The following is a 25,800-nucleotide window of genomic DNA, read 5'->3' on the forward strand; positions in this document are numbered from 1 at the left end:
TCTATGGTCCCGGTTAATTTACTCCAATATTGGTAAATTGGAAAACTTAACTATAAGATCGGCTGAGATTATGAATATGTGGTAGTTCTTTTTGTCCATTCAATTTTTTTTTATCATAGATAATTATAGTTAAATCAGATAAAATTATTATTAACAGTGAAATTCTTTTTTCTAAATTTTTAATGTAATTATATATAAATATTCAATATGTGATAGTTTTAAATTATACACAATTTCTTCTCATACTAAATATTATGATTACAAAGAGTAAAAACCTTTTGTTATCAAGTTCTACTGCTTTCCACATGAGATAAGTTACATAATATTAAGGGTTTTAATTTTTTTTAATCTGTTTGAATTTTTACCTTTAGTTTCTTATCAATATTTTGACTTGTGTTAATTTTTACATTATTTCTCTATTAATATTTTTTTTATCTCTGTTGTCAAATATAATCATTAAATAATGATGCGATAATTATGTTGATAGTTATATGAGATGTTATATTGTTACTAGTTTGCATGACATCTACATAAAAATTGTTGGAATAAATTATATTTTTAGTTCTTCATTTTTTATGAAATTTACTTTTAGTTTTTCAATATTTTTTTCGCTAGTCTTAATCCTTCATCTTTCCACAAATTTCATTTTTAGTTCCTCAACAACTTTTTTATTATTCTAAATCCTTTATATTAAAGGGGTCTAACATTGGTTAATTAAACATGATATAAGTTATTATAAACTTCTTTGTACTTGTTTTTAATTCTTAGAAATAAAAAAATCTTTTAGATGTATTCGTGATTATTTATAATTTCTTTTGTCAAATGCCACCCTTAACCCATGATAACTACATAACTTCGTATGTGGACTAGTAATTTAATGAAACAATTACCTACTGATTTGAAATATTTTCTAACGATCTTTAGATGTTAAATTTTTTTGACGTTGTAAAATTGCTAGTTAAATGGTTTGAATATATCAAAACATATTATATACAAGTATAAATTGATTCCTTGGAGCAATTTAACTCAATTGACAGTATAAATATTTTTTTTTATAATAATATCCACTCATGCAATACTATGATAAATTTATAATAATTACTTTAAATGCGATATCCAATATTATGTCTAATCAATATACAAGGTAAAAATCTTTGCACTAATAAATTCAATAAAAAAATCTAATTATTTCAAAAGTGTCCATGGAAATTAAAATCTTCATTGATACACAATGAGTAAAGATTAGAACAATCGGTCAAAATGCAACTCTAAATTGTGGCACATATACAGATACAAAAATTTTCTCATGACTTAGCTAGCTATAATAATAATACATAGAAAGTCTCTAAACAATTATTGGAACAACATGAGTTCTTAAAAAACATTATTCAAAATAGATTTAGCTTCAGTTTTTGGGCTCCTGTGCCGGTCCGTTAATGGCCGTAACGAGTGAGGCAAAGCCCAAGTTTAGGGTTCGCTGAAAACAAGGGAGTGAGTGTTATTGTAAAATTTGCAGGTGAAGCAACAGTGTTACGATTACGAAGCAATTACATGAGCATGGGGGAAGCTCATAGAAGGATCACGGAGTATCTGAATCGCTTTTCCGACGCGATTTCTTCGCAAGACGGAGCTACGTTCAAGTCTCTCTTCGCTCTCTCTTCCAACTCCCCATTCCTTCTCTCTCTCGGCGACGCTCTCAACCTCTTCCAAGACCCCAACAGACTCATCAAGCAATCCGACAACTATTCCCAGTTCGCAGACATCCTCGTCCCTCTCTTCCGATCCCTCCTAAACTACCGCCAGAACAACTTGCTCGAAGCCTATAACGCTTTCGAAAAAACCGCCAAGTATTTTTACTACTTTCCCCTACTTATTTTTTTAACTGAGTTGAATTTTTTCGTCTGCTGAAACGGTGGAGTTCAGTGCGTTTATCCAGGAGTTTCGTAATTGGGAATCCGCTTGGGCTCTGGAGGCTTTGTACGTCATTGTTTACGATATTAGGGTTCTTGCCGAGAAGGTATTTTTATGATTTTGATTTTATTTTTTTTATTTACTTTCTCATTTTCTGGAAGTTGGTTCGATTGTGTGTTATTTTTTTGTTGATTTTAGGCTGATAAAGAATTGGCTTCCAATGGGAAATCCCCTGAGAAGTTGAAAGGCGCTGGCTCCGTCCTTATGAAATTTTTTGGCACCCTTGCGGTATGTGAATGCTTCCATAAGCTCAATTTCATTTGAAATCCAGTTATGCCTTTCAAATTTAGTTTGGTATCGCTAATTTGAAATTCTTATTTAAACATGTGCTAAGGATGATTTTAGCTAGCTTTTGTACTTTACTTTTTATCTTTTATTTATTTTTCTTGTTGGGAAGCCCACCAATAATGCTACCAATTGTATATCTTCCGGAAACTTAGATATAAAAGATAAACTATAACTTATATACATATTTCCACTAAAGTTGGTGTGCTTGTGGCTGTTATTGTGTCCTAATGCATTTTCTTCCCCTTAGAACTAGATGGAAGATGAGATCATGGGATTAAAACTTACCAAACACATGAAAAATATTTATTATAAATTTTGATCTTTACAGTTTAAAATTTTGCTATTTTTGAGTCTAATTGTTCATGTATCACTCACGGAACTAATTATTTCTGTGTCTACGTAGTCTTCTATGTACTTGGGAAGAAAGCGAAATTTGTAATCATAAGAATCCTTTCTAAGGAAAAATTGTCCATGCTGTGTTTTCATTGTGGAACATATTCTTCTTTTATATGCTTACTGTGTTAAGTGACTGTGTGGAGTCTGGCTTTCAGAGATACTCTACGAACTCATAACTTGATTGTTCCAGGGAAAAGGCTCTAAGCGTGTTGGAGCATTATATGTAACTTGTCAGTTATTCAAGATTTACTTTAAGGTATTTGTTGTTGCTTTTGCTTCCGTTTTTTATGATTCATATTTCATACTTTCATAGTGCTCTTTTTATGATCTCATGTGTTGACTTGATATGCAAGGACAATAGTCTGAACTTGTAGATTGGTGTTAATAATATGTTTGACATGTTCACTGGTATCAGGGAAGGTTGACTAGGACAGAGATAACATGACATTTGTGGTTGAAAATTGAAATTAGAGTTTGATTTTATTCTGTGAATGTCTTGCAGCTTGGCACAGTTCACCTTTGCCGCAGTGTAATAAGAAGCATTGAAACTGCACGCATATTTGATTTTGAGGAATTTCCCAAAAGAGACAAGGTCAGAGTTGGATCAATTTGTATGCCTTTAACTTTTATACACTCTTAGTGTAAAGTATTTTACACTGTCAACCAATTAAAAATTATTTTATGTATGGCTTTTAAAGTAAATATTATAAAAGTCAAGTCAATAACTTTACCATGCACAACAGTTTATGATTGGATGACAATGTAAAAAATCTTTATGCTGTCAGTGTATTTTAATTAAATTCAATTTATATACACATATAATTTTAGATCATTTATCTTTATGATGTGTTTCAGGTCACTTACATGTACTATACTGGTCGTCTTGAAGTTTTCAATGAAAATTTTCCTGCTGTAAGTGATCTATATTTCTTTTTATTCAATTATGACCTGCTTGTGTTCTGTGTTCGGACACACATTTTCTGTAATGGTACCTTTTTATATTCTTTTTTAGTACTTTAACAGAAAACTGGTTTCCTATATGGTTGCAAGCAAAAATGAATTTTTAAGTATTGTTTTTTGTATTAAGCTTATTATTACTATTGTTTTGAAGAATATTACCCCAGTCTAGTATAATTTCATTCAAAGAAAAAAAAGGACAGAATGTTAAAGTAACCAAATTATCACTATTTTCAAATTATTAACTTTTGGATTATTGAAAATAACTCCTTAGATAATTAAATACAAGATCTCAAGAGCTAAGCCCTATAATAAACATATTTTCTTTCATAAACAAAATTAAAAGTAAATGTGGCATGGTTGTATGCTGTCTGTTGTTGTTATTGTCTGATGGGTGTTTCATTTATACAGTTTATATTTCTAACTTGACAGGCTGATTATAAATTATCGTATGCCCTGAAGCATTGCAATCCTCAAAGTGAAGCCAATATAAGGTTTGGTTCAGGTGTGCCAACTGTGTTCATTGCATATGCATGAAATGAGCTATCAGTAGGTTGCATGTGTATATTTTACTTGCAATTATACTAATACATGCACAGTAAATATGCATATTTTTGTGGAAACGGGTAAGACTTAGCTTTAAAATTGCGTAGTGCATTCTCTTCGAAATAGTTTATCAATTCAAACCTTTTCATCTATTTTATCTGTTAAATACTCTTGTTGGTTCTAAGCAAACAAAATAAATATCTACAAGTTAAAATGTGTAGGTACCTGTAAGAGGTTGAATAGCTTTGATTGAGAAAATTTATCAATTTTTCATCTTATTGTTAAAAGAAAGTAAGAAAAGAAAGCCATATATTATTTTCTTTATAAGAGTATAAAAGGTGTATGACTTAATGTTTTTGTTTGACATAGGATGATTCTTAAACATCTAATTCCAGTGAAGCTTTCAATAGGCATATTACCTAAAAACAGTCTCTTGGAGAAGTACAATCTACTTGAGGTATGTTGGGTGCTTTATGGAGGGTTTTTACTTTTCTTCTTTCTCTTTCTCTCTTTGTTACTATGAATGTTTCTTGTCTTATTTTTGTTAATTGTAAACCTTTTAGATCCAGTAGGTGGCAACTCTGTTATGTTTCCTTGTAAGTTGCAAGACACAGTTTAGTTTACTTAATTTAATGCCCAGGCTGACCCATCAAGTTCAGACAAGTCAGAACAAAGTATATATAATTAAAACTGAATTATAATTCAAGTGTTAGTTTGCAGGCTATATACCCATCAATTTGAATACATATAACCAAACTCAACCATGATGACTTATAATACAAATAATGAGTGAAAACAAATTGTTCACATCAAGCGCTGGGAGGAATATGTAGTGCCTGACTATATTGCAGAATAACTTTCCTAAGAAAACATGCATCAGCTTTATTGCATTTGGTAGTATACATTTACAGTAGTTACATTTTTATGTGCCTTGGCAATGTTAATGTAAATATTCTTTTTTACATTTGGACAGTATAGTAAAATCGTACAAGCTCTTAGAAGGGGCGATCTTCGGCTTCTTCGGTGTGCACTGCAAGATCATGAGGACCGGTAGAATTATCCATCATTGTTTCATGACGAGAAATTGTTGTTCCTAAATTTAATCAAGAGGGCATAATTGAATGCACTTGTTTTTGTAGGTTCTTGAGGTCAGGTGTATATCTTGTCTTAGAGAAGTTAGAACTTCAGGTATACCAGAGATTAGTAAAGAAGATGTAAGTATCCAGTATCACCTTGCACCCTCCTATTCCAAAGTAATATTAGAATTGATAAATGACTTAGCTATTTACTGAAATCATTTGTTTCATATTATTGCTTGGTTGTAACATGGCAGTTACATCATTCAAAAGCAGAAGGACCCAGGCAGAGCTCATCAGGTGAAGTTAGAAGTTATTGTTAAAGCATTGAAATGGCTTGAAATTGATATGGACGTGGATGAGGTAATTTCTTTAATTTTCTTCCTTGTTTTCTACTATTTTCAATTTCTTTATATCTTTCAAAAATGAATGCAGGAGGATATTGCTGTTTTATAATGCATTTTTTTTTATTGATATATGATGCTTTTGCAGGTAGAGTGTATAGTGGCCATACTGATATATAAGAATCTTATGAAAGGTTACTTTGCCCACAAAAGCAAGGTAGTTGTATTGAGCAAGCAAGACCCTTTCCCCAAATTAAATGGAAAACCTGTCAATTCTTAGGGACAACGTCATTCATGACACTGAAATTCAGAGGGGCAAGAAAGCATGGTAATGACAGGGTGACTTTGAGACAGTTTTTTCAGCCGTTAGTGATTGTACTGAATGTTTGAGAATCCTCCCAAACATATGGCCATCAAAATATCACAGCGCTGCTCCGGTTTTAAAGCAAGCTACATTATCTTGTTTGGATGATGCTAACTCTTGCAAATTGGATTGTAGTTTAGGTTCCACTTGTGTTGTATGCTGCAAAGATGCTGCCAGTGGAAATAAACTGTTAAAGTTACTGACCTCATTGCAATAACCTGAATTTTTGGCTGCGGATGGATCTATGACTATGTTGGACATGCAAAATTGTGATGTATCTTGTGTTTTTGCATTCTACTCTGCTTAATTACATTGACAACATTCTTAGATAGAGGTACTAGCCCTTTTTATTTGAAATAATCTCCCTTTTTCTCTTCAGTTTTGATAAAATGTTCGGGAGTGTATTTTTCTCAAGTTATCCTTTTTTTATGATTCTAGTTCTCTAATATATTTTTACTCGAATTTATTTTATTTTAATTAATAGCATCGATCTCTTTTCATAAAATGCCCATTTTTTTTATTGTGCTCTTTAAATCTCCATGAACTAAGTTTTTAAAGTGGTTTTAAATCCTATTTCACAGTATTTTCGTCAAATCTCTTTTATTTAATTTATAACCAATAAAAAAAGTAACATGTTTTTACGCTTGGAGATTTTTTTTATACTGTCAAAGTGATTCAATCTCTCTCTCTTTCTCTCTCTATATATATAGGTCTGATTCACTTATTTTAGGAGTAAAAATGTGATTCTTAATCTGAATCCTTTATTTTTCTCAAATTAAAAGGCTTAGATTTTTTTATTTATTTTTGTTAAAGAGTCACGTGACACTTGAAGAGGATTCAACAAGATAGACCTTTTGTTTTCATTTTTCTTGTCTGTGACAACTAAAGAATATGAGACAAACCTTGCAATATTTTGGCAACTCTGTTTGTATCTCTAAATCTGTTCCTCATCAAGCTCACGCTGAATGTGATTCCTCCAACAACATTATAGAGGCAAAATAAAATAGAAGACTACTATGAGTATTTCCCTTTTGGTACTGCAAATGTACTCAAACATCAATCTAGTTTTTCTAAATTTAATTCTTTAGACCTCTATTGAATTCAAAGATTCAAACATTGGCTCCTTAAGAAACATAATAAAAATGACAATTTGCAAAATGCAAATTTGAGTTGACCAAACAAGTTATACGGTGGTTAGCTATTAGTTGGATTACTTAACTGTTTTTGAACTTTAACTAAGAAATGAACATTAATGGATGATTAGCCAGCTTCATTTTATTGACACTAGATTCCCAACAAATTTTCTCTTATCTACAATGGAAAGAGTATGACAGAGAAGCATTAATCCCTTAACATTTTGTCATGGAAATATAACGCATTGATGGCGCCATAGCTGCAGCGTTGCAACAACGGTGGTGGAAGCTGCAGGTCTGTTCTTGGAGAGATATAGCGACACAATAACGAGTGGGACTGTTATTATTAAATACATTTAAACTCTTACATATTAATTATAGAAATAAGACATGAAGCAATAAACTAATGATATATAAAAAAAAACAAAATTAATACCTTAAATGACGAAGGAAATTCAGATATATTTTTTAATTGATGTTAGAAACCTTAAACATCATTCTGCAATTAGTAGTGCTATATCATATTTATTTACATAAGCCGATCATCAGATTAGGTGCTTAAAGGCATTCAAAATGTGCTACTAGAGTATGACTTGCTACCTTAAATCAATTTAATTTTTTTATCGGTAAATATTAATTTTGTTAGAAATATCAGTTGAAACCATTTGAACTCATGATTTCTCTCCCTTTCCTTCTCACTTTTGTAACCACTGTGTCAAGCTTATATTTCCAATTGATGCACATTTTACTTGGGCATTAGTAACAAAGTAAAATTATCAGCAGAAGAGTGAAACAACCAAAAAAAGAAATGACACAATGCGATAGTTTCATTTGGAAGTCAGTGGTGCCACATGAACTCCTTGCCGTAATGCATTTAAGAATTCCATCTTAGATGGATTTACAGGCAAGTTGCAGGATAAGATAATGAAAAGGAACTGGAACCCCATGTTGCTAGCAAATTATAGAGGACCTGCATGACTCCATTGCATAGACTAATAGAAAAATGTAATTATAACTAGAACAGAACAATCTGATGATAACCTAGAAATTGTTGTAACCAGATGTCATAAAACCAAGGTTGAATTCCTAGTTAATCTTACAAAGAAATGTTTCCTGGCCACTGATTTTGTTCTCTTTTTCCTTTATACATTGTTTGGAGGGAGGAATTAAAGCGAATATTCCTATAAAATAATCTGTTTGGATAGGATATTTTAAAAATAATTAAAATGTTATTATTTTTGTAAAATATTTTAATATACTAATTTGACAGAATTTCAAATTCTCACCAAAAAATAAAGGAATTAAAATTCCTCACTCAGTCACTCTCCCGCACACCCTAGCGCTCTCTCTCCCTCTTAGCCACTCTCACGCCCGTAGCCACGTGGGTATATGCTTCGCCGGTGGAGCCTCACCCATCTGATCAAAACTCGGGATGATGCGGCGTCATTCCTAAACAACCCAAAAATTAGAAATCGGTTGGGCGAACGAAATTTTGTCGGCAGCGGATTCGAAGAAGTTTATGATCTCTCTGATGCCGCCGGCGCTGGCGAAGGCTCGTGGCGCTTCTAAGTCTTCCATGCTGCGAATTGTGTCGAAGACGGTGCACTGCGTGCGGTCGGCATGAGACTCGGCGATTCGGCCCAGGTCGAGGAGGTCGCGAACGGCAACGTCGGCGAAGGCATCGAGAGCCGAGGCGGTGGCGCCATGGAACTCCGTGGCATCGCAAAGCTGTGCCACGGCGAGGCGGGCGGCGGCATGGCCGAAGTCGTCAGGCACGAATCTTGCCCCGTCATTGGTCATGAGTTGTTGGGAGAGGAAATTAGGGTTTCTGCAGGCGGCATTGTTTGGAGTCCATTGGGGATTGAGTGTTTCGGGGACTGCAATTGAAGGGAGAAAATTGAAAGAAAACCTAAGTGGTTGCTGAAAGTGGGGAATTTACAGGGAGAATAGGTGGTTGCTCCAAGTGAGAAATTTTAAAAATGAAGAAATTTAATTTCTTTATCCAAATAAAAAACACAAGAATTTTAAAATGAATGAATTTAAATGAAACATTTGAAATTATGATAATTTAAATTTTTTTTCTAAATTTCTACATCTAAATATATTCTTAGAAAATTGTATCAATTTAGCACATTAACTTTGTTACAATTGGCATTTTATGATCATGCAGCGGGGGAGGTAGGGGTAAATTCAAAAGATCCATGTATTATTGGACTGATAAATGAACAGAGAAGAAAAACCATGTGGTGAGTGGCACTGTGGCAGGATTTGATACTTGAATTACTGCTTAAGACGTGGATGGTCCAGGCATTGCAGAGGGAAAATTCAATACGACACAAACTGTATAAGATGGCCAAATAAAAGAGCAAAATGAGATAAATCCTCATCTCTAGATTCCGATTATGGATAGGTGCTCCAGCAAAAACTAGCATAATCAAAGTCCAGTATACTTTCGGCCAACCAGGAACGTGGAATTTGTGAGTGTCATGCTCATTTGGTTTCGATAATTCAAAAAAGAGGTGCTTGATGATAAATTATTAAACGGACAATTACTGCTAAAACGGTTAATTAAGGTATAGCTATACCGCTGTTGATAAACCCAAATAGTGAATAGAGAAGAAATGAAGTGCGTGTTTAATTTCATGTTAAAGAATTATTTTGGAGAAATTTTATCATGTTTGATTTAATGTTGAAGAATTATTTCGAAAAAAATTTCACATGTTTAGTTTCACTTTAAAGTAAAGTTCAAAATTTATTCTGAGTTTAAACAATTTGAATAATTTTCGTTGAATACATATTTTTTTTTAAAATTTTCTGTTGACTTGATTTTATAATAAAAATATTCAAACATAAGTCATATCATTTTAAAATTAATTTTAATTAGAATTAATCATATAAAATTAATTTTACTAACGCCCTTCCAAGCACACAGGGAAACAAAGGTGACTCTATTGTCACCCACAAAACCAAACATCCAAGTCCAAGATAGTGTATGGATTTATCCATATAATAACAGTTGAACATGTCAACCAAATTTCATCTTAGTCCATCATCAACTTTTGAGCAAATCCAAAAACCACGATGCTAGTGTGATTAACTCATGAGAACGTTGCTAATGGACCAACAATGTTTGAATTAGTTTCATAGTGAGAAATAATCAATTAATTATTCATAGTAAAAATGGTATCACCATAATTTTGTAGGGTAGAATTGACTCTTGTGTTATCTAGACACACTACAAGTTTGAGGCACCAACTAAATTTACCACTGTCAGCTACCATGGGTAAGATGCCATGCCGCCATAAGCATGTTTATTTATTTTCAAGTTTCTAAATGGATTCGGTGATGCAAGTAGCGACCGTAAACAAAAAATTGAACACCACTCATTCAGCAGTAAGAGTATTGGGATAACAACTGCAGGATATGCATCATCAACGGCTATAAACTGAAGTAGAACAAGTGCATTTGGGGACAATAAAAGCCACCTGAAGCAAGTAGTCCCAAAACGACACTTCGATTAATGCACACAGACCCACTTGAAGGATATTAGTGATTTACCGTTTTCACGTAACAGGTTTGCCACAAACAACATAAATGGAGTACATAGCCATATGTATATTAATATTCCCCCTCTCATATCACTATCATCTCTTATGTCTTCTTTTACATATACTCTTTGCGTCTCCCGCATTTCATAGAATTTACTCGGTATAATAAGCGGCAAGTATCTCATTCATACAGGCACATAACCAATAGAGATATCACATGTTAACCGAAAGAATACAATTGACAAATAGAGACCCAGCAGTACGGCGTAATGGTTCCCCTTTTCAATGAAAGTTGTTTATGTAACACCAACTCAATATTTCTAGCATAATATCTTGTGTTCTATGTAAATGAGATGAAGGCTATAGTTATCCCAACTGCTCAGCTTTATGCATACATGACTTCCATTAGGTTAGGTTTGACAGGATGCCAGTTTTCCTAAAACTCTTGGAAATGCAATGCTATTAACTCATTACTGTCCAGCAAAAAAATGGAATTCGGAAGAGACGAGCTGGTAAAATTTAAAGCCTAACCCAACTATTTCATCTGTCAGTGATATGGTAATGTTAGAGCACGAGAGTTAAAGTTAAAACTTTGGAATTGACTTTGCACGCAGGAAATGTTTAAGAATGGCCTTATCTTCGTCAATTTGTTTTTTCTCAAGAGGGTTCTTAGGTTTCAGTTTTCTTTTCTCTTCCAGCATCCACTGGAAAATTTCACATTGTTCTTCAGGAATAGGAGCCTGCACTTTCACAGGTGTTGTGACAGGCACAAAGAAATCATTATAATTGAAATCAATTGAACTTGTGATGGATTCAGGAGAAACTTCAACACTGGCTTTGCCCTTATGCGATTTTTGTGCTGTTCTTCTATTAATCTCCATTGAATCTCTTCGTTTTGCACCAATGTTATTAATGGCGAATGGCAGTTCATGACAGAAAGTCAAAAATCCGTCATAAAAATATGGCGGATGGTGTAGCGGAAAAACGCGAACGTCATGATAGACAAAAATATATATATATATATATATATACACACACATATAAATATTAACAAAACAATAGATAAAAAATAAATATAAATAAAAAATTAAAAAAACAATGGATTGCATTCAAATAAACTAAAAGTTTCATGAGTTCACACAATAACCAAGTACCAACACCAAATAAACTCATTCAAGAGTTCAAAATAACTTAAGGATAAAAGCATAATGCAAAGTGCAAAGTAAAGGTTGAGGCTCTAATCATCTTCTCCAATCCCAGCATAATCATCTTCGTTGTTATCATAAGGTAGTGGAGCATCTCCCTCTCCCTCTTCTCCACCAGACGCCTCAAAATTAACCATGATAAAACAGAAAAAAAAACCATTTAGAAGAGGACTGAACAGAACAAAAAAAAAACAGAACCAAAAATAAAAAAAGGGTGTCAAACAGAAAAAAAAAAAGAACAAAAAAAAAAGAACAGCAACAAAAAAAGAACAAAAATCCCCTTTTGCATCGTGTGCGTGGTGCTGGGGTTGCCGTCGCAGATTGTAGCCGTTGCCACCGCCATCGCCCTCTGTTCATCGTGTGCGTGGTGCTGGGGTTGTCGTCGCGGTGGAGTTCGCCGTCGTTGCCGTCGTGGTGCAGGTGCTGGTGCGGGGTGCTGCGTAGCGTTCGCGTGGTGCCGCTGGAGTTCGCGTGTTGCTGTTCCTGCTCGTGCTGCTCATCCCCTTTTGCATGCAAAAATCGGGTTAGGGTTGGGTCGGGTCAGCCCAACACGACCCATTGCGAAAATTTCAAAAAAAAAAAAAAAGCAGTCTTCCACCATTTCTGCCGTTCTGCCACGACCGTTAAGGCTATGGCGGCTGTCATATGAAACCCGCAACGCCACCGCTATTTGGTGGCATTTTTTGAAAAACCTGTTATGCCATACCGCCATGGCGCCGCCATAACGGCAATTTAACAACACTGTTTTGCACTTGCAAATAGATAAGCTGCAATCAAATGCAAATCATGGAGAGAAAAAAAAAAACTACTGATCAGTATATTTCAAATGTTCCCTCTAAACCAAAGCCAAAAGTCATGCCAAGGCATACATCCAATTTTTTTCTTCTTAATATCAAAAGTCTGGAAAGGATATGAGAAGTCGGAGTCCAAACAAAAATGTTTTTTTTTAGCTATGATGCAACATCATGTGATAAGTACAAGTATAACAATGAATACTATCTGTCATACTGATAATTTCATACATCCCTTTTAAATTAAAAAACACAATTTTATAAAGACAATGTCCCAAAGACATTAAATTTTTCTTTAAGGGATTAAATCATTAGTAATTGGTGATGAAAACTATGCCTTAACATTGCAATTGACATAACTCAAGTGACCAATGACTTCGCATGGCAGAATTTTCGAACATAGATATTCCATCAGCCTGCAAAGTACTAAGGCGCTATTTACAAAAGGTACCAATGACTAAACTGTCATTTTCTAACATTTTCATCAATGTAACCAAGAACTGAAAAGAAAAAAAGAGAACAGTCCCACTCATTTTTAGACATACTGACATTTAAATGCAAACATCTTACAACATCCTGAACCACTGTTATTCTTAATTTATTTTTCATTCTGAACGTGACAGTTGTACTCGACTTGCAGAAAAATCATGTTAGACAAGTCCAAATAGTACCAGTTCTCCAATCACAACATGCAGTATTCCAGTTACAAAATAAAAGTGTTCATTTACCGATAAAAGGGACTAAAATCCAATATCCCATTGGCAATGATAACCATCGAGATGTGCCAATTAATTCCCTTAAATCCTCCCTTCCATACCCCAAAATACACAAATAGAGACTAATTTCAAGTTCACCAATTTTGGATTTAAATTTTTTGAATGTCATTCAAATGCAAAACAAACACTCCTGATATTACATTATACCTTAATATCAGTGATAACAGCAAAGACAATTTGCTGCTTTCCCAGCATAGCCATCCATTATAACAAATAACAATGCAATTATGAAAACCCAAAGAAAACATACACAAGTATTTCAGTACATAATAATGCAGTGTACCATGAATGCCGTCATCTCTATACAAAAGTACAAACAATCACTCTAAAGCTTTCTATAGCAATCAAGCCAATCAACAAAACACCTTAATCAAAGACATCTTTCAAATTATTTGAATGTTATAATCCTATACCAAGAATCTGAGTGAAAAGAAGAGCATGTGAAGTGCACGTGCAATGAGGGCATCTTGTTTGAAAGAAAAAACAAAGTTAATTGACTTAGGCAATGTGTCGAACACATGAAAGGCAAACACTTAACAAGGCAATGTAACCGACTATCACAGTAACTAACAACGACCCACTATTGATAGTAAAAAAAAAAAAGAAAGGGGGCATAGAAAGAGACAAGAAGGGACCTCCAAACGCGAGATTAGAGAGCAAAAGAAGGCGCCAAATGAACTTGCACCGCTTCATAAGCAACCCAGTTGGAGGCACAGATGCAGGTGGGGGCGTCTCGCCCATTGTCATTTCTTCAAAACCAAATGAAATGATGATGATCACTCTGCACTGTGTGTGATGTACTACAAAACAAACTGAGATGTTCACGTTCTTGATTAATCTTTCACACGTCACGAGCCGTTTCGTTGCTACACCATTTTCCTTTGTCTCTTCCCTTGTTTGTTGTATGTTGGATTTTGACTTTTTATTTAGGGCCCATTTTCGTACATAACGAAACGCTGACGCGTACGATGGGCCAACTACAGCCCAATTATCAATCTTACCACTGGAATCTATCATTTGTTATCCAATACCAAAAGGACAAAAATACTTTTTCAACAAAAAACAGAAAAATATGTTAGCAGAGGGTTTTTTTTTTCTCTGTTAGAAAAACGATGCTGTAGTCTAGTAGAATTATTATAAACAGTAAAATTTTATCTTAAATTATTAAAGGCAGTTAAATACATAAGATTTAAATTCAATATTACTAAATTTGAATGATTTCATGTGATTTTTTATTAGGAGATTTAGAATAACTCACTCATTCTTGTTTAAATAATTGAGATATATCCCTTGAGAATTATGTGGGAATTGACAATTAAAAATATGATTTTTATTAAAAGAATTAATCTTTATAAATGGGTTTAAAAAGTATTCTTCATACAAACGAAAAAAATCATCTTCAAGCCAATTTGTAAACAAAAATCACGGCTGATTTAGGGATCACTTTTTCATAAACCCGCTGAGAGACATGCACATGATTACTTTTATACAGAAATTTCACACAATCCACGTTTACATCATTCATTGCTCTTGCTCAATGGCCAACAATATTAATTTTTAATTAACTGACGTTTCTTAATTTACTTGTGCATGCAGTGCAACTATGAATCTATGATAATCCTTGTAAATATTTGTAGTCTATTTAATTATCAACTAGCGTTTTTCCATTTCGTCTAGCTAGTATAAAGAATTTTAAAACTTGTTTCAAGTATCATTAATTATAAAATTTATGTAAAAAATATTGAAAAGTTTATTTTTTTTTTCAAAATGGTGCTTAGTTAAAGATTAGAAAAAAAAAAAGAAAAAAGTTATATATAACAAACTCTATCACTCCCTCTCTCACACACGAACATGTAGCAAAACTTATTAAATATTAAACAGTAATTTCTTTATAGCTGCACATGACGGAAAAGAAGTGAAATTTCAAATCTTTACAATAAATTATAAAGAGCTTTACTTACTTAGATAACACCTTTTAACAAAATACATGCATGCCATTGAGATTTTGTTGTTCTTTTCAAGAAATGTATAAACACACATACTTCAAGTACTATTATAACAATAAAAGCTATTGTCCTAAGGGTTTGGGATAACAAAACTTAATGGTATACAGTAATTACTAAAACTTACAAAACCAAACTCTTTCCCAAAATATACTCATTAACAATCTAAATAATATAATTACTAAAATTTTTTTTTTTAATAATGTGATAATATAAGTTATAACAATAAAAGCTATATTTAAAATAAAATTACTTATTTTTATATCATGTACTATTTTTTTGAGTTATATATGTTAGCATATATTACATTATTTTTTTGTTAGTTTACATATGTACTATTTTTTTCTTTAATTAAAACTATGATAAAAATTGGGACAGAATAAATAATTCCATCCCTAAATTGAAAAAAAGATTATGTCATAAAATTGCAAAAAAAAAAAAACTTTGCCCCAAACTTGTGAAAGAATACATAATTCTGTCTCAGAATTATGAGGGTTTATTATTCCGTTTCAAAATTGCGACGGTGGATAAACTCCGTCTCAACTTACAAAATTATTTTAAAAATAAAGTTTGTAAAATTTTATCTCAAAACTGACACATTAATTTTCTTGCGACGGGAAAAACTTTCGACCAAAATTTCCGTCTCGATTTTATTTTTTTCTTTTAGTGATATAAAGCCAACTTAAGTGAACACTGGTCTCTAATCTGATAACATATATATACATACAACACACTCTGGCGTTTGTCTCCAACTGGCTAGAATCGACATCTTAACTGGAACTACTATTATTGGCACCATACACGGCTTTCTTCTGATGAACTTGTTCTTGCATGTTCGATCTTTCTGTCAAGGCAATATAATTAAGCTCCTCATAGGTTAAAATATATATATATTATGAAGCAGACAAAGTCCAAATCAACGGGGCATCCCACAAAGAGGTCTCTCAAGAAACAAAAAGCTACATCCTAGACATGAATCATCACTGTCATGATTGAGAAGCTCTTCAGGTCAATATGTGGAATAATTAATAACTCTTTAAGTGAGCCGTGGAGAAGGGCCATATAAAGGACCCGAACTCAACGTGCGAAAGATAGAAAATAAAGTAGTCCTGTTGCTTTCTCATCTGAAACTATATATTATATGGCTACATCCATAACATTCTGCTTTACTTCATTCTAAATACCGGCTTAATTACACAAGCATGCCTTCAAAATTAATATAATCAAATTTATAACTATAAATAAGTGATTCAAGGCTACATATAATTAAAGAGGTCTAGATCAATTGATTAAATCTGATGTGTGAGCTATTTTAAATTCTCTCATATTATTTATCTTTAATTCTCACAATTAAACACAAAGGTTACATACACAAAAAAAGATATTAAGAAATTTACATAAAACTGATTATAAAATTTAATACAAAAGTAAGCAATGATGGCATGCTAACCATATACAAAACCCAGCTTGTAAATTTTATTGAACTTAATTTTTAAGATACATCAAGAAGAGACCCACACTTTTTGGTCCTCAACTTGTTCAAATCAGACATAATATTATATGAAGTACATAAGATCACCCCCACACCCATGTAACTTTATTTTCCCTCCCCTTTCCTAACTAACTAGCTAGTACTGCAATATTACATACTCTTCTCGCACATATAACTCAAACCATTGATCTCACACAATAATAATAATCTAACAAAAACTAGCTAGTCATAAGACAGCAAGACAAGAAATTAACCTAATTAATTAACGATCTGAAATTAAGTGAAGCGGTGGTAGCTCTAGCTAGCTATTAAGGTTCATCAATGAACAAGGCCATAAGATAAAGCCATGAGGAGGATCGCAGCCTCCTTCTCGTCCTGAGGGAAAACTTGATGCATAGCCAAGTTCTTTCTCAAGCGCAATGTCAAATCCTCAAAACCAAACTTGTTTCTACTTTGTGATGCCTTTGCTCCAACTCCAAGCTTCCGCTTCATTTTCATCTGAGCTGCACCCTCAATTCTTGTCTTCTTCTCTTTCTTCTTCTGCAACTTCTTTCCCTTCACAGATTTCTCAGCTTCCACAATAACTGCTCCATCTCCCAATGCTGCCGCCGCAGCAGCTGCCATGGCTCGTCTTGCCTTCCTTTGTCGAATTCCGCAGGCATTGCAAAGCGACTGTCACACAAAAATAACTTTAATTTCAACATAATAAGAAGAAAAAGAAGAATAAGACAATACTAACCAGTGTCATAAAGATAAAATTTAAAGTAATTTTTTTATTAAAATAAGTAAAATTATATTGTTTATAATTTTTTTTATTCTCTTATGATATATATAATAAATATTTTTTCTTTTAATTTTTTAACCAGTGTCCTAAGGATTAGAACACTGATTAATAAGACTCTAATAATAATAACTACATTATTCTAGTTAATTCTACTTATTGAGCATTGACAAGTCTTATAAGTAAATTAAGAGCTTAAATGATTTGTTGTGTCGCGGTACTGTGATTAAACTAAAAATTAATTGAAAGGGAAGAAATTGGTTAGTACGAAAATTGTTGAGTACGGATTCGATTATTGGGATTTGTGTTTTAATAAGATAAGGTGTGTACCTTGGGGCCTCTTGGTCCACTCCTCCATAGAGGAGTCTTGGTGGTGTGGCAATCAGAACAAACCCTAACAATACTGTTGTTACTTTTGTCTGAATAGTTGTTGCTGCTGTTATCATCAATTCCAAGCGGTGACGACAGTTGTTGTTTATGATCATCAAACTTGTGCGTAGTGTTGTTGTCTGAAGTGTATGCATCAGTTTGATTGGACACCAACATCTTCCGCATAATTCTCATCTTCGAAGGCATCCACTTCACCGAACCATCTTCAGCAAGATTTTCATTCCTCTCTTCTTTTCTCCAAACTGTCACCTTATGCTCACTTTCTTCCACCGAGTGACCCCATGATCCACTAGTAGGGATAATCTTCTCAGCCTAATAACAAAAGATCGCAAGATCAAAATTAACAAGGAGTCAGATAGATATGTAATAATATATCATAATGATCTTAAAGATTATGCGGGGTATATATATGTATTTGAATCTCAATTAGTATAGATATATTATGGATATTTAATTATGTGTCACCTCTTCTTCATGACTTGGTAAGTGCTTTGTTGTTTCCCAGTAGTATGATCGAGCTTCTTGATCTTGATTTGGCGGGTTGAAGAGAATAGGATATGATGAAGATAGAGAAGAAAACGAAGAGGAAGGGTGATGAATTGGACTGAAGAACTCGTGGTTTTGATCTTCATTAAGATCCAGAGGCATAACAGAAGATACTGAGTGGCGATAGGCTGGAATCATGATGGGAGAACACACATAAAAACACACACACAGACAAACCAAGCCACAAAGAGATCCAAGGGAGAGAGAGAAAGGGATCAGTACAATATTATGCAACTGAAACGGTCTTCCTTTTTTCCAGTACAAAGGTGGAAGAAGATAGAGAGAAAAGAAATGGCCAACAGTTCCTACACGCTACTCTTGTAAGAATGGGAAACGGCGGAGATAAGTTTGTATCATCATATACTTCAATTTATACCATGATCTTTTCTACACTTCCAAAGTAGGATAAATTTTTGTTTTGTATTACTAAATTAAATGGGTATCAATTCAACTATGTATGTGTCTCGATCTTATTTTAATTATATTGGTTAATGTCCGTATGGGAAACTTTTGGGACATATGACATATTTATTAATATAAGTACTTAACTCAGTTAACTGCACTTTCGTTATTCTTATTATAATCGTTTTACAGTTTTTTTTTTTTGTTTCAAATTTTATGTCCATATTTAATATATATTTTTACAACTACAATTAAGATTTTGGTTTCTCAAGGTGAGACTTCAAAATATATGCACAAGCTTTATTTTCTTGAATTAATTATGAAATTAATTCTCAATTTAAGATTTAATTATATTCAAAGTTTTTCACTTTTTATCTCTAAAATGGTAGAAAATTAAAATTATGAACAAATGGAGAAATCAAATTTGTAAGATGATAATAGTAAGAACATGAGAAGTGGAATTCAACCTAATATAAAATAGGAAAGGTTTCTATTCCCGGAGATTCCCCGGCATGCTCTCCTTAGACATGTGTTTTAGGGGGGAGAGGGGTAAGTATAAGATTAAAAGGATAAAGAAGTAACTGAAGCGAACAGTTTGTAACAAATTAAAAGCCATCGCTATAAGAGGTTCACGTGACTTCATGACACCTAAAAGAGACAAAGTTAAAAAGACAAAATAAAAGGAGTGCATGTGTGGAATGCTACTACGCTGACCCCATACGTATGACAACCTTATCTGCAAAAAGTTTTTTTTACCGCTACAAGCCCTTGCTTTAGCTGCATTACTAACCCTAGCGTTATAGTTTTTGCTTGGGGCTGGAACAAGGTGTAAGAAAGATATGAGCAAGACCTCTTTGCATGTGCATTGCCAAAAAGCATTGAATGCTGGTGCAGGCAAATGGACAGGTCCTAACACAGAATGAGAATATTTTTGGGGAGGCGCCACACCCATTTTTTAAGTTTCTAATATCTTCACTCTAGCGCCGTCTCGAAATGTAGTAGATATACCATCTACGTTTTCATTCTTCAAAAGTAACAAATTAAAGAGAAAATAAGTTATAAGGCAATGATTTTTCTAATACTAGATATGCGACAGACAAAACGATTTGAATATGCGGTTATATTCAATATTTAGAAAAAAATTATCATTTATAATAATTCTATTAGTCTCAAACAAAATTATCATAATCGTACGTGATCTTTTAAAGAAAATATGAGCATTTAAAAAAATTAATTTACTAAATAAAATAAAAAAACTGACTTACTTATCTCATTTCTCAAAAATTTAAAAACCTTCTGATCTCAATGTAGTAATACTTAATTTGATTTTTCATACATGTAACGGACTTGATTATGACGTAAACCAGTTAACACCTGAGTACATGCATGTCTTGTGTATATATATATGTTCTCACTATATAATTAGATTGACAAACCGATAGGGTCTCATCTACCACAGACTCTAAAGGCTCTAATTTCCCGAGCAAAAATAAATAAATAAATAATGTAATAGGTAATGCATGTAATAATCATATGAGGAAGAAATAAAAAGAATATATGGTTTGATAATTTGATTAATTCCTTTGGTATTTTCTATTTATTTCTTCGTTTATAAATAGGATATAACCAAGTGAACAAGCTGCATGATTTTTCTTTATTTTCCTTTTTGTGCATGGATTGTACGTACCCCTTGTACCTATACTTTTCTATCTTAGCTGATAAAAAAATACATATATATGGTTATTGTGAGAGATGTGATGAGACTTGTAAATATGGACCATTAGATTGCAGGAAAGGATTTTGGAGTGTATTAAAAGGGGTCAATTTTTTAAATAATTATTTAATAAATAATATGTTAAAAAAATATTTTATTATTAATTATATAGATACAATTATAGATATGATCTACTACTAAAAAAATTTCAAGCAAATAACAACTCAAAAACCTATTTTTCTTTATTAATATTTTTAATTTTTAGTTTTTTTTTAGTTTTTTCTCATATATACACAAATGATCTTAAGGAAGGGGGTCAAGGTCCTTGCTTGACTCCTCGATCCATCCCTAATAGATCATATTTAAATGATCAAGATTAAAATGAAAATACACATAATAATATTATTATTTAATTACAAATCATCATGTTGTTAACTCCTTGACAAATGCACCAATTTGTTCGAGTAGTATTTTTAAAATGGTAAAATCAAGTATCATTTTCGCATGAATTTTATTTGTACTCAAACTAGTTTGTATTCAATTTGTGTGCAATTAATGAATGAATTGGAGAAGTGTGAAGTAAATCATTTTGTTTATAAATTAGACGATCATGTGATTTTAAACTAAGACTGAGCAAAGAAAACAAACATTGAGATTGACGAAGAAAAGTGAATGCAGGAGTTGATTATGTTGGGGGCTTCCTACCGAAACTTCTTTTGATGTAATTTGGTTAATTTTTATCTATTTAATAATACTTTAGTTATCACATATATCCATTAAAGTACTATAACCGTGATTTCTCACATAAGAGAGCCTAATTTTCCTAGTTCCTTTCTTAATCTCTTAAGAACTAAACTAGTTAAACTGCATGATTAATAGAGATGTACAATTCGACTAAACTACCACTATCCCTAGCAATGAAGCATTTTAGATGCTCTTCCAAGTTCTAAGGATTAACCACATTTCTCAATGCTTAAACCCTAACAGCATAGATGATCAAACCAAATACATGGAGATAAACGCAGGAAGGAACAATGAAACTAGTAATAATATTAAATAGATAGTAAGAATCTTTACATCAAGAGAGTTTGATAGAAAGCTCCCCAACAATTGGTTGTTTAGTCCTTCATAGTCATGAAGGTCTCAAATGTACAAAAGAATGTAAAAGGTGAAGGGATAAGGAATGAAGATGAATTTGTGGGAGAGAATGGACTTTCAATGATTGTTTTATTCCTCTAGCTCAAGCTTTAGGGCTCTCTATTCTTTTGCACGAACTCCCCTATCTTTTTTCTGTATTTCACTTAAAAACCCTCCTGAGCTTGAGGTTTCACGAATACATGCTAGCCGTGAGTAAGTGGTAGGGCGTTAAGTGTGTCATGTGCGCTAAACGTTCCTTCGCCTGATTGTAGATTCCCCATGCTGCTTCTAATGCTAAGTGAAAATCCTCCCACTAAGCGACAACATCTTGCTAAGCGAGCCTAGTGCACTAAGCGCGAATTTTTAGGCTTCAACTTCTCTTTTTATCCCTTGCCTGTATTTCTGCAAAATAAAAATCATTAAAACAATATGAATTAGCAATTTAAAGCACCTACTGCACAAAAACTCTGAGGATATCAAAATTCCAATGATTCACACAAAAAAAAACAAAAAAATGATAGAATATTACTAATTCTTATATGTTTTCATTACATAATCTACTATGCACATTGGTTATCACATGTATCTAGCATAAATTTTTAACTTTTACAATAGTAACTACCTTAAGAGTTATAACAATAATAATTTTTTATTGTCAGTAAAAATAGATGAGTTATACTTTAGTTGATTTTAATATATATGAAATTCATCTTTCAAATTTTATCTAAAATGTTTATCAAACTAACTTTTAATCATATCAAGAATTACAACGAGAGAAAAAAATTATCGACATTAAAAAAAACTCAAATGCAAAATATATATATATATATATATAGAAAAACGAGAATAATATTTAAAGTAAAAAGAGAAAGACAAACATCTCTTTGAGAGAAATGTAACTTGTAATTCTAGTTTTTTCCCGATTGCTCTCTTAAGTAGAACCCTAACTATAATAACTGTTGTGCTGGATAAGTACTTCACTACTACTACTATTCATAGCAAAAATATCCGAGAGAGCGAGCAATGTTGAAAATTGAGGCATATATAACCCGCTGTACAACACTGCCAACCGAAACATGAATGGTGACCCATAAACAATTTAGGAACATAGGAGAGGTTTATCGACAAAATTAAAAACAATATGAGCGCCCAAATAATAATGGTTGTAATTTTTACGATCACAAAGTAGGCTACGTATGCGGGTTGTAAATCACTCCTGTACACGTTTGATGCTAGTGTGAATGCTGTCTCTGACAGGGACTTCATTAGAAATTATCATGTATTTGCTGTCTGTAATACAAAGTAAGTCCAAAATTATGGTATTTTTCAAAATTGGCAAGGGGGCGATCGCTTTTGATGAGCAACATGACACTTTGGTTTCTCTCAATATAGCAGAAGGCCCGTGGCCCCCTCACACTGTCACACACATACGCTCTCTCTCCCCTCTCTTTCTATCTCTATATCTGAGTGTGTTATGGTGGGTGCAGAACTTTCATGGGCACGGGTAAGGCTATGATCATGAAATTAAAGATTTCATAATACTGTGCTATGGGAAGCAGCTACTAACCTAATGAGCCACTCGAATAATTAAAAATCAGCATCCAGTAGACCAGTACAGTTGCTAGATGACTAAGTTCTTTAAGAATGTTGTTAGGAATTTGATTCTCACTATTCGTTAAGAGATATACTTGGTGGAAAAAAAATCATATGCACATTAATGGACGTGTAATATAATTTTGTATAACGTAAATGAATGGTCGCAATTTTGTGGAAGTGTATATATTATTGTTACGTTTGTCATTATTGTAATGATTTCAAGCAAGGGGACTGATCATGCAGATACAGAAAATCAAGCCGAAACCAAAAGGAATACGTATGATTAGTACGTCAGAAATTAGATAGAAGACAAAAATAATTCATTTCGGTATATAAATAATAATGGTTTCTGTCTGATTTTAGTATTCCACGGTTGACGAAAATCAAATTCCATCTACAAAAATAAAAAATTGGAAGAAATGAAGGAGGCTAACTAAATATACATTTTGTTAATAGTTTAGAAGTTCCCATAAGGTAAATCCACTTGATTTGATTCCTTTAGGAGGACACTTCAAAGTTAGAATTGAATTATTTACAAACTTTTGGGGGGTTGTGTTTTGTAAGGCTAATTCTATTACTTTGGGCTATATATAGTAGAGGATGTAGAGTTTCATTTGTCTAGCTACAACGGCAATATCAAAGAGGTTGAAGGATTAGGTCATGCTTGTGATGCCAACGTACGGTTGTCGTGTATACGAACTGGTACTGTTCACTTTGATCTAGTTAAATGGATAAAACTAGATCGTCCTTGCATAGTTGCATGTTTGATATCACGTTCAAGTACTAAATTATGATGGGTTGGACACAAAAATTATATTTAGTATTAGCATTTATATATTTTGACGTATGTCTGTCTTTGGGACACAGCTACAAACACACATATATGCAATTTCATATTTTAAAAATCTTACGTACAATTAAGGAAATTAACTTGTGAAGTTTAAAACTACATTAACCAGAAATAATTAGAGATGCATTATAAGCAAACAATGGGTATATTTGGACAAATTTTTCTAGAAACACTTATAGGAAAAAAAAAGTTAAAAATAAGAACCAAATCTCTATAAATTGAAGTTAACTTATGTATAAATTAATTTATAAAAATTCTCTCATATTAGTTCCTCCAAAAGTTGATTTTTAACTTCAACATAAACTGAAGAAAAACTTTTTTCTATTTTTTTTCCTATAAAAGTATTTTGGTAGAAATTTATCCAAAGATGTCTAATGTTATATTCAATAGTGTTGAATTAAAACAGGCTGTAAATGACGCCAAATATACTTACAAAATTTTCAAGTGTACAAAACTAAGTTGTGTCCTTTAGAATAATCCAATGATAATATCATAATAGTTTACGATATTAAAACTTTTTTTTTTTTACATATTACAATATTAAAACATAAGAGCAACAACTCCGCGCGAGTCCGCAAAAATACAATAGTAGCAAGCAACAAACAGGGTACCCCCGTATTGTGCACAATAATATACTACGTATTCATTAAATTTGCGTTCCTAAACACCCCATGTATATTTGTTGATACTTGGTAAACGCAAACATTTAAGATGTCTTAGTCTTAATACCTTGTAAATATACACCACATGAAAGTTTTTTTTTTTTTTCTTTAGATATGCCGGTTTGTTTAAGTCAATGAATGACACGTAGGTTTGATAACTGAAATGGGTTACAAAAAAATGTTATGGTCCAGAATAAAAGCAACCCAAAATTATGTGACCAATATTCGTGAAAGGGGCTTATTGGTTATTACCATATAGTAGTAGCATCAAGGTTTGGCAGTTGTGCCTCGCCACCTTCCGCGGCGACCACAAACATGATAGTGATAGTGATAGAGATGGGAATTGTCATAGTGATTCCAACACTCTTAATGATTCCACGTTATCGCAACTAACAGCTGATTAAGTTGGTTGGGCCATATAAAAGCCCTTTCTTAAAGACCCAAAATGAAAACAAGGCCCAATCACTAAGAGTTCTCCTGCTGATAGCTGGTATTGCATTTTATCTCCTAAAGCCACATTAGATAAAGTTTTGCACAACTATTTGATTGATATATAACGTGTTTGAATAACACCTCAGAATCAATTTTATTCCTCAAAACCATGGTGATACAATAACAAAATAAAGTAATTATTTATTGTTTTACCTTCACCATGAAAACATAATTCATTATTTTTTACTATGAATTTAATCCAAGGTGATTTAAGTCATCTGACACAGCCGGAACATATCTAAAACATAAAAAAAAAAGAGGAAAAACTAGACAAGATTTAAGCATCGGCATCCGAAATGATGTGACATAAGAGGGCACAGAGGATTATTTCCGAAGTTTA

At 32.8% G+C, this 25,800-nt stretch overlaps 2 protein-coding genes and 1 long non-coding RNA gene across 3 annotated transcripts; 1 reads left to right on the plus strand and 2 right to left on the minus strand.

Moving 5' to 3' along the window:
* The first annotated feature begins 1,420 nt into the window (after positions 1-1,420).
* LOC114380749 (enhanced ethylene response protein 5-like) lies at positions 1,421-6,354 on the plus strand. Its single transcript, XM_028339786.1, has 12 exons — positions 1,421-1,847; positions 1,924-2,017; positions 2,110-2,199; positions 2,846-2,911; positions 3,158-3,247; positions 3,511-3,567; positions 4,045-4,106; positions 4,528-4,615; positions 5,132-5,208; positions 5,298-5,372; positions 5,492-5,597; positions 5,727-6,354. Exons 1-12 carry the CDS (start codon positions 1,552-1,554, stop codon positions 5,856-5,858), a joined length of 1,233 nt encoding a protein of 410 aa, XP_028195587.1. The 5' UTR covers positions 1,421-1,551; the 3' UTR covers positions 5,859-6,354.
* A 5,345-nt stretch (positions 6,355-11,699) lies between these two features.
* LOC114381459 lies at positions 11,700-14,288 on the minus strand. The gene is made up of 2 exons (XR_003660047.1): positions 14,031-14,288; positions 11,700-12,595 (listed from the first exon to the last, which is right to left on the minus strand). It is a non-coding gene; the product is annotated as an uncharacterized LOC114381459 (long non-coding RNA).
* Positions 14,289-16,850: 2,562 nt separating this feature from the next.
* On the minus strand, positions 16,851-18,965 carry LOC114381207 (GATA transcription factor 21-like). Its single transcript, XM_028340405.1, has 3 exons — positions 18,527-18,965; positions 18,002-18,373; positions 16,851-17,562 (listed from the first exon to the last, which is right to left on the minus strand). Exons 1-3 carry the CDS (start codon positions 18,743-18,745, stop codon positions 17,209-17,211), a joined length of 945 nt encoding a protein of 314 aa, XP_028196206.1. The 5' UTR covers positions 18,746-18,965; the 3' UTR covers positions 16,851-17,208.
* Between the last annotated feature and the right edge of the window lie 6,835 nt (positions 18,966-25,800).

Source organism: Glycine soja, chromosome 13 (assembly GCF_004193775.1).
Source record: "Glycine soja cultivar W05 chromosome 13, ASM419377v2, whole genome shotgun sequence".
Classification (NCBI taxonomy): Eukaryota; Viridiplantae; Streptophyta; class Magnoliopsida; order Fabales; family Fabaceae; genus Glycine; species Glycine soja.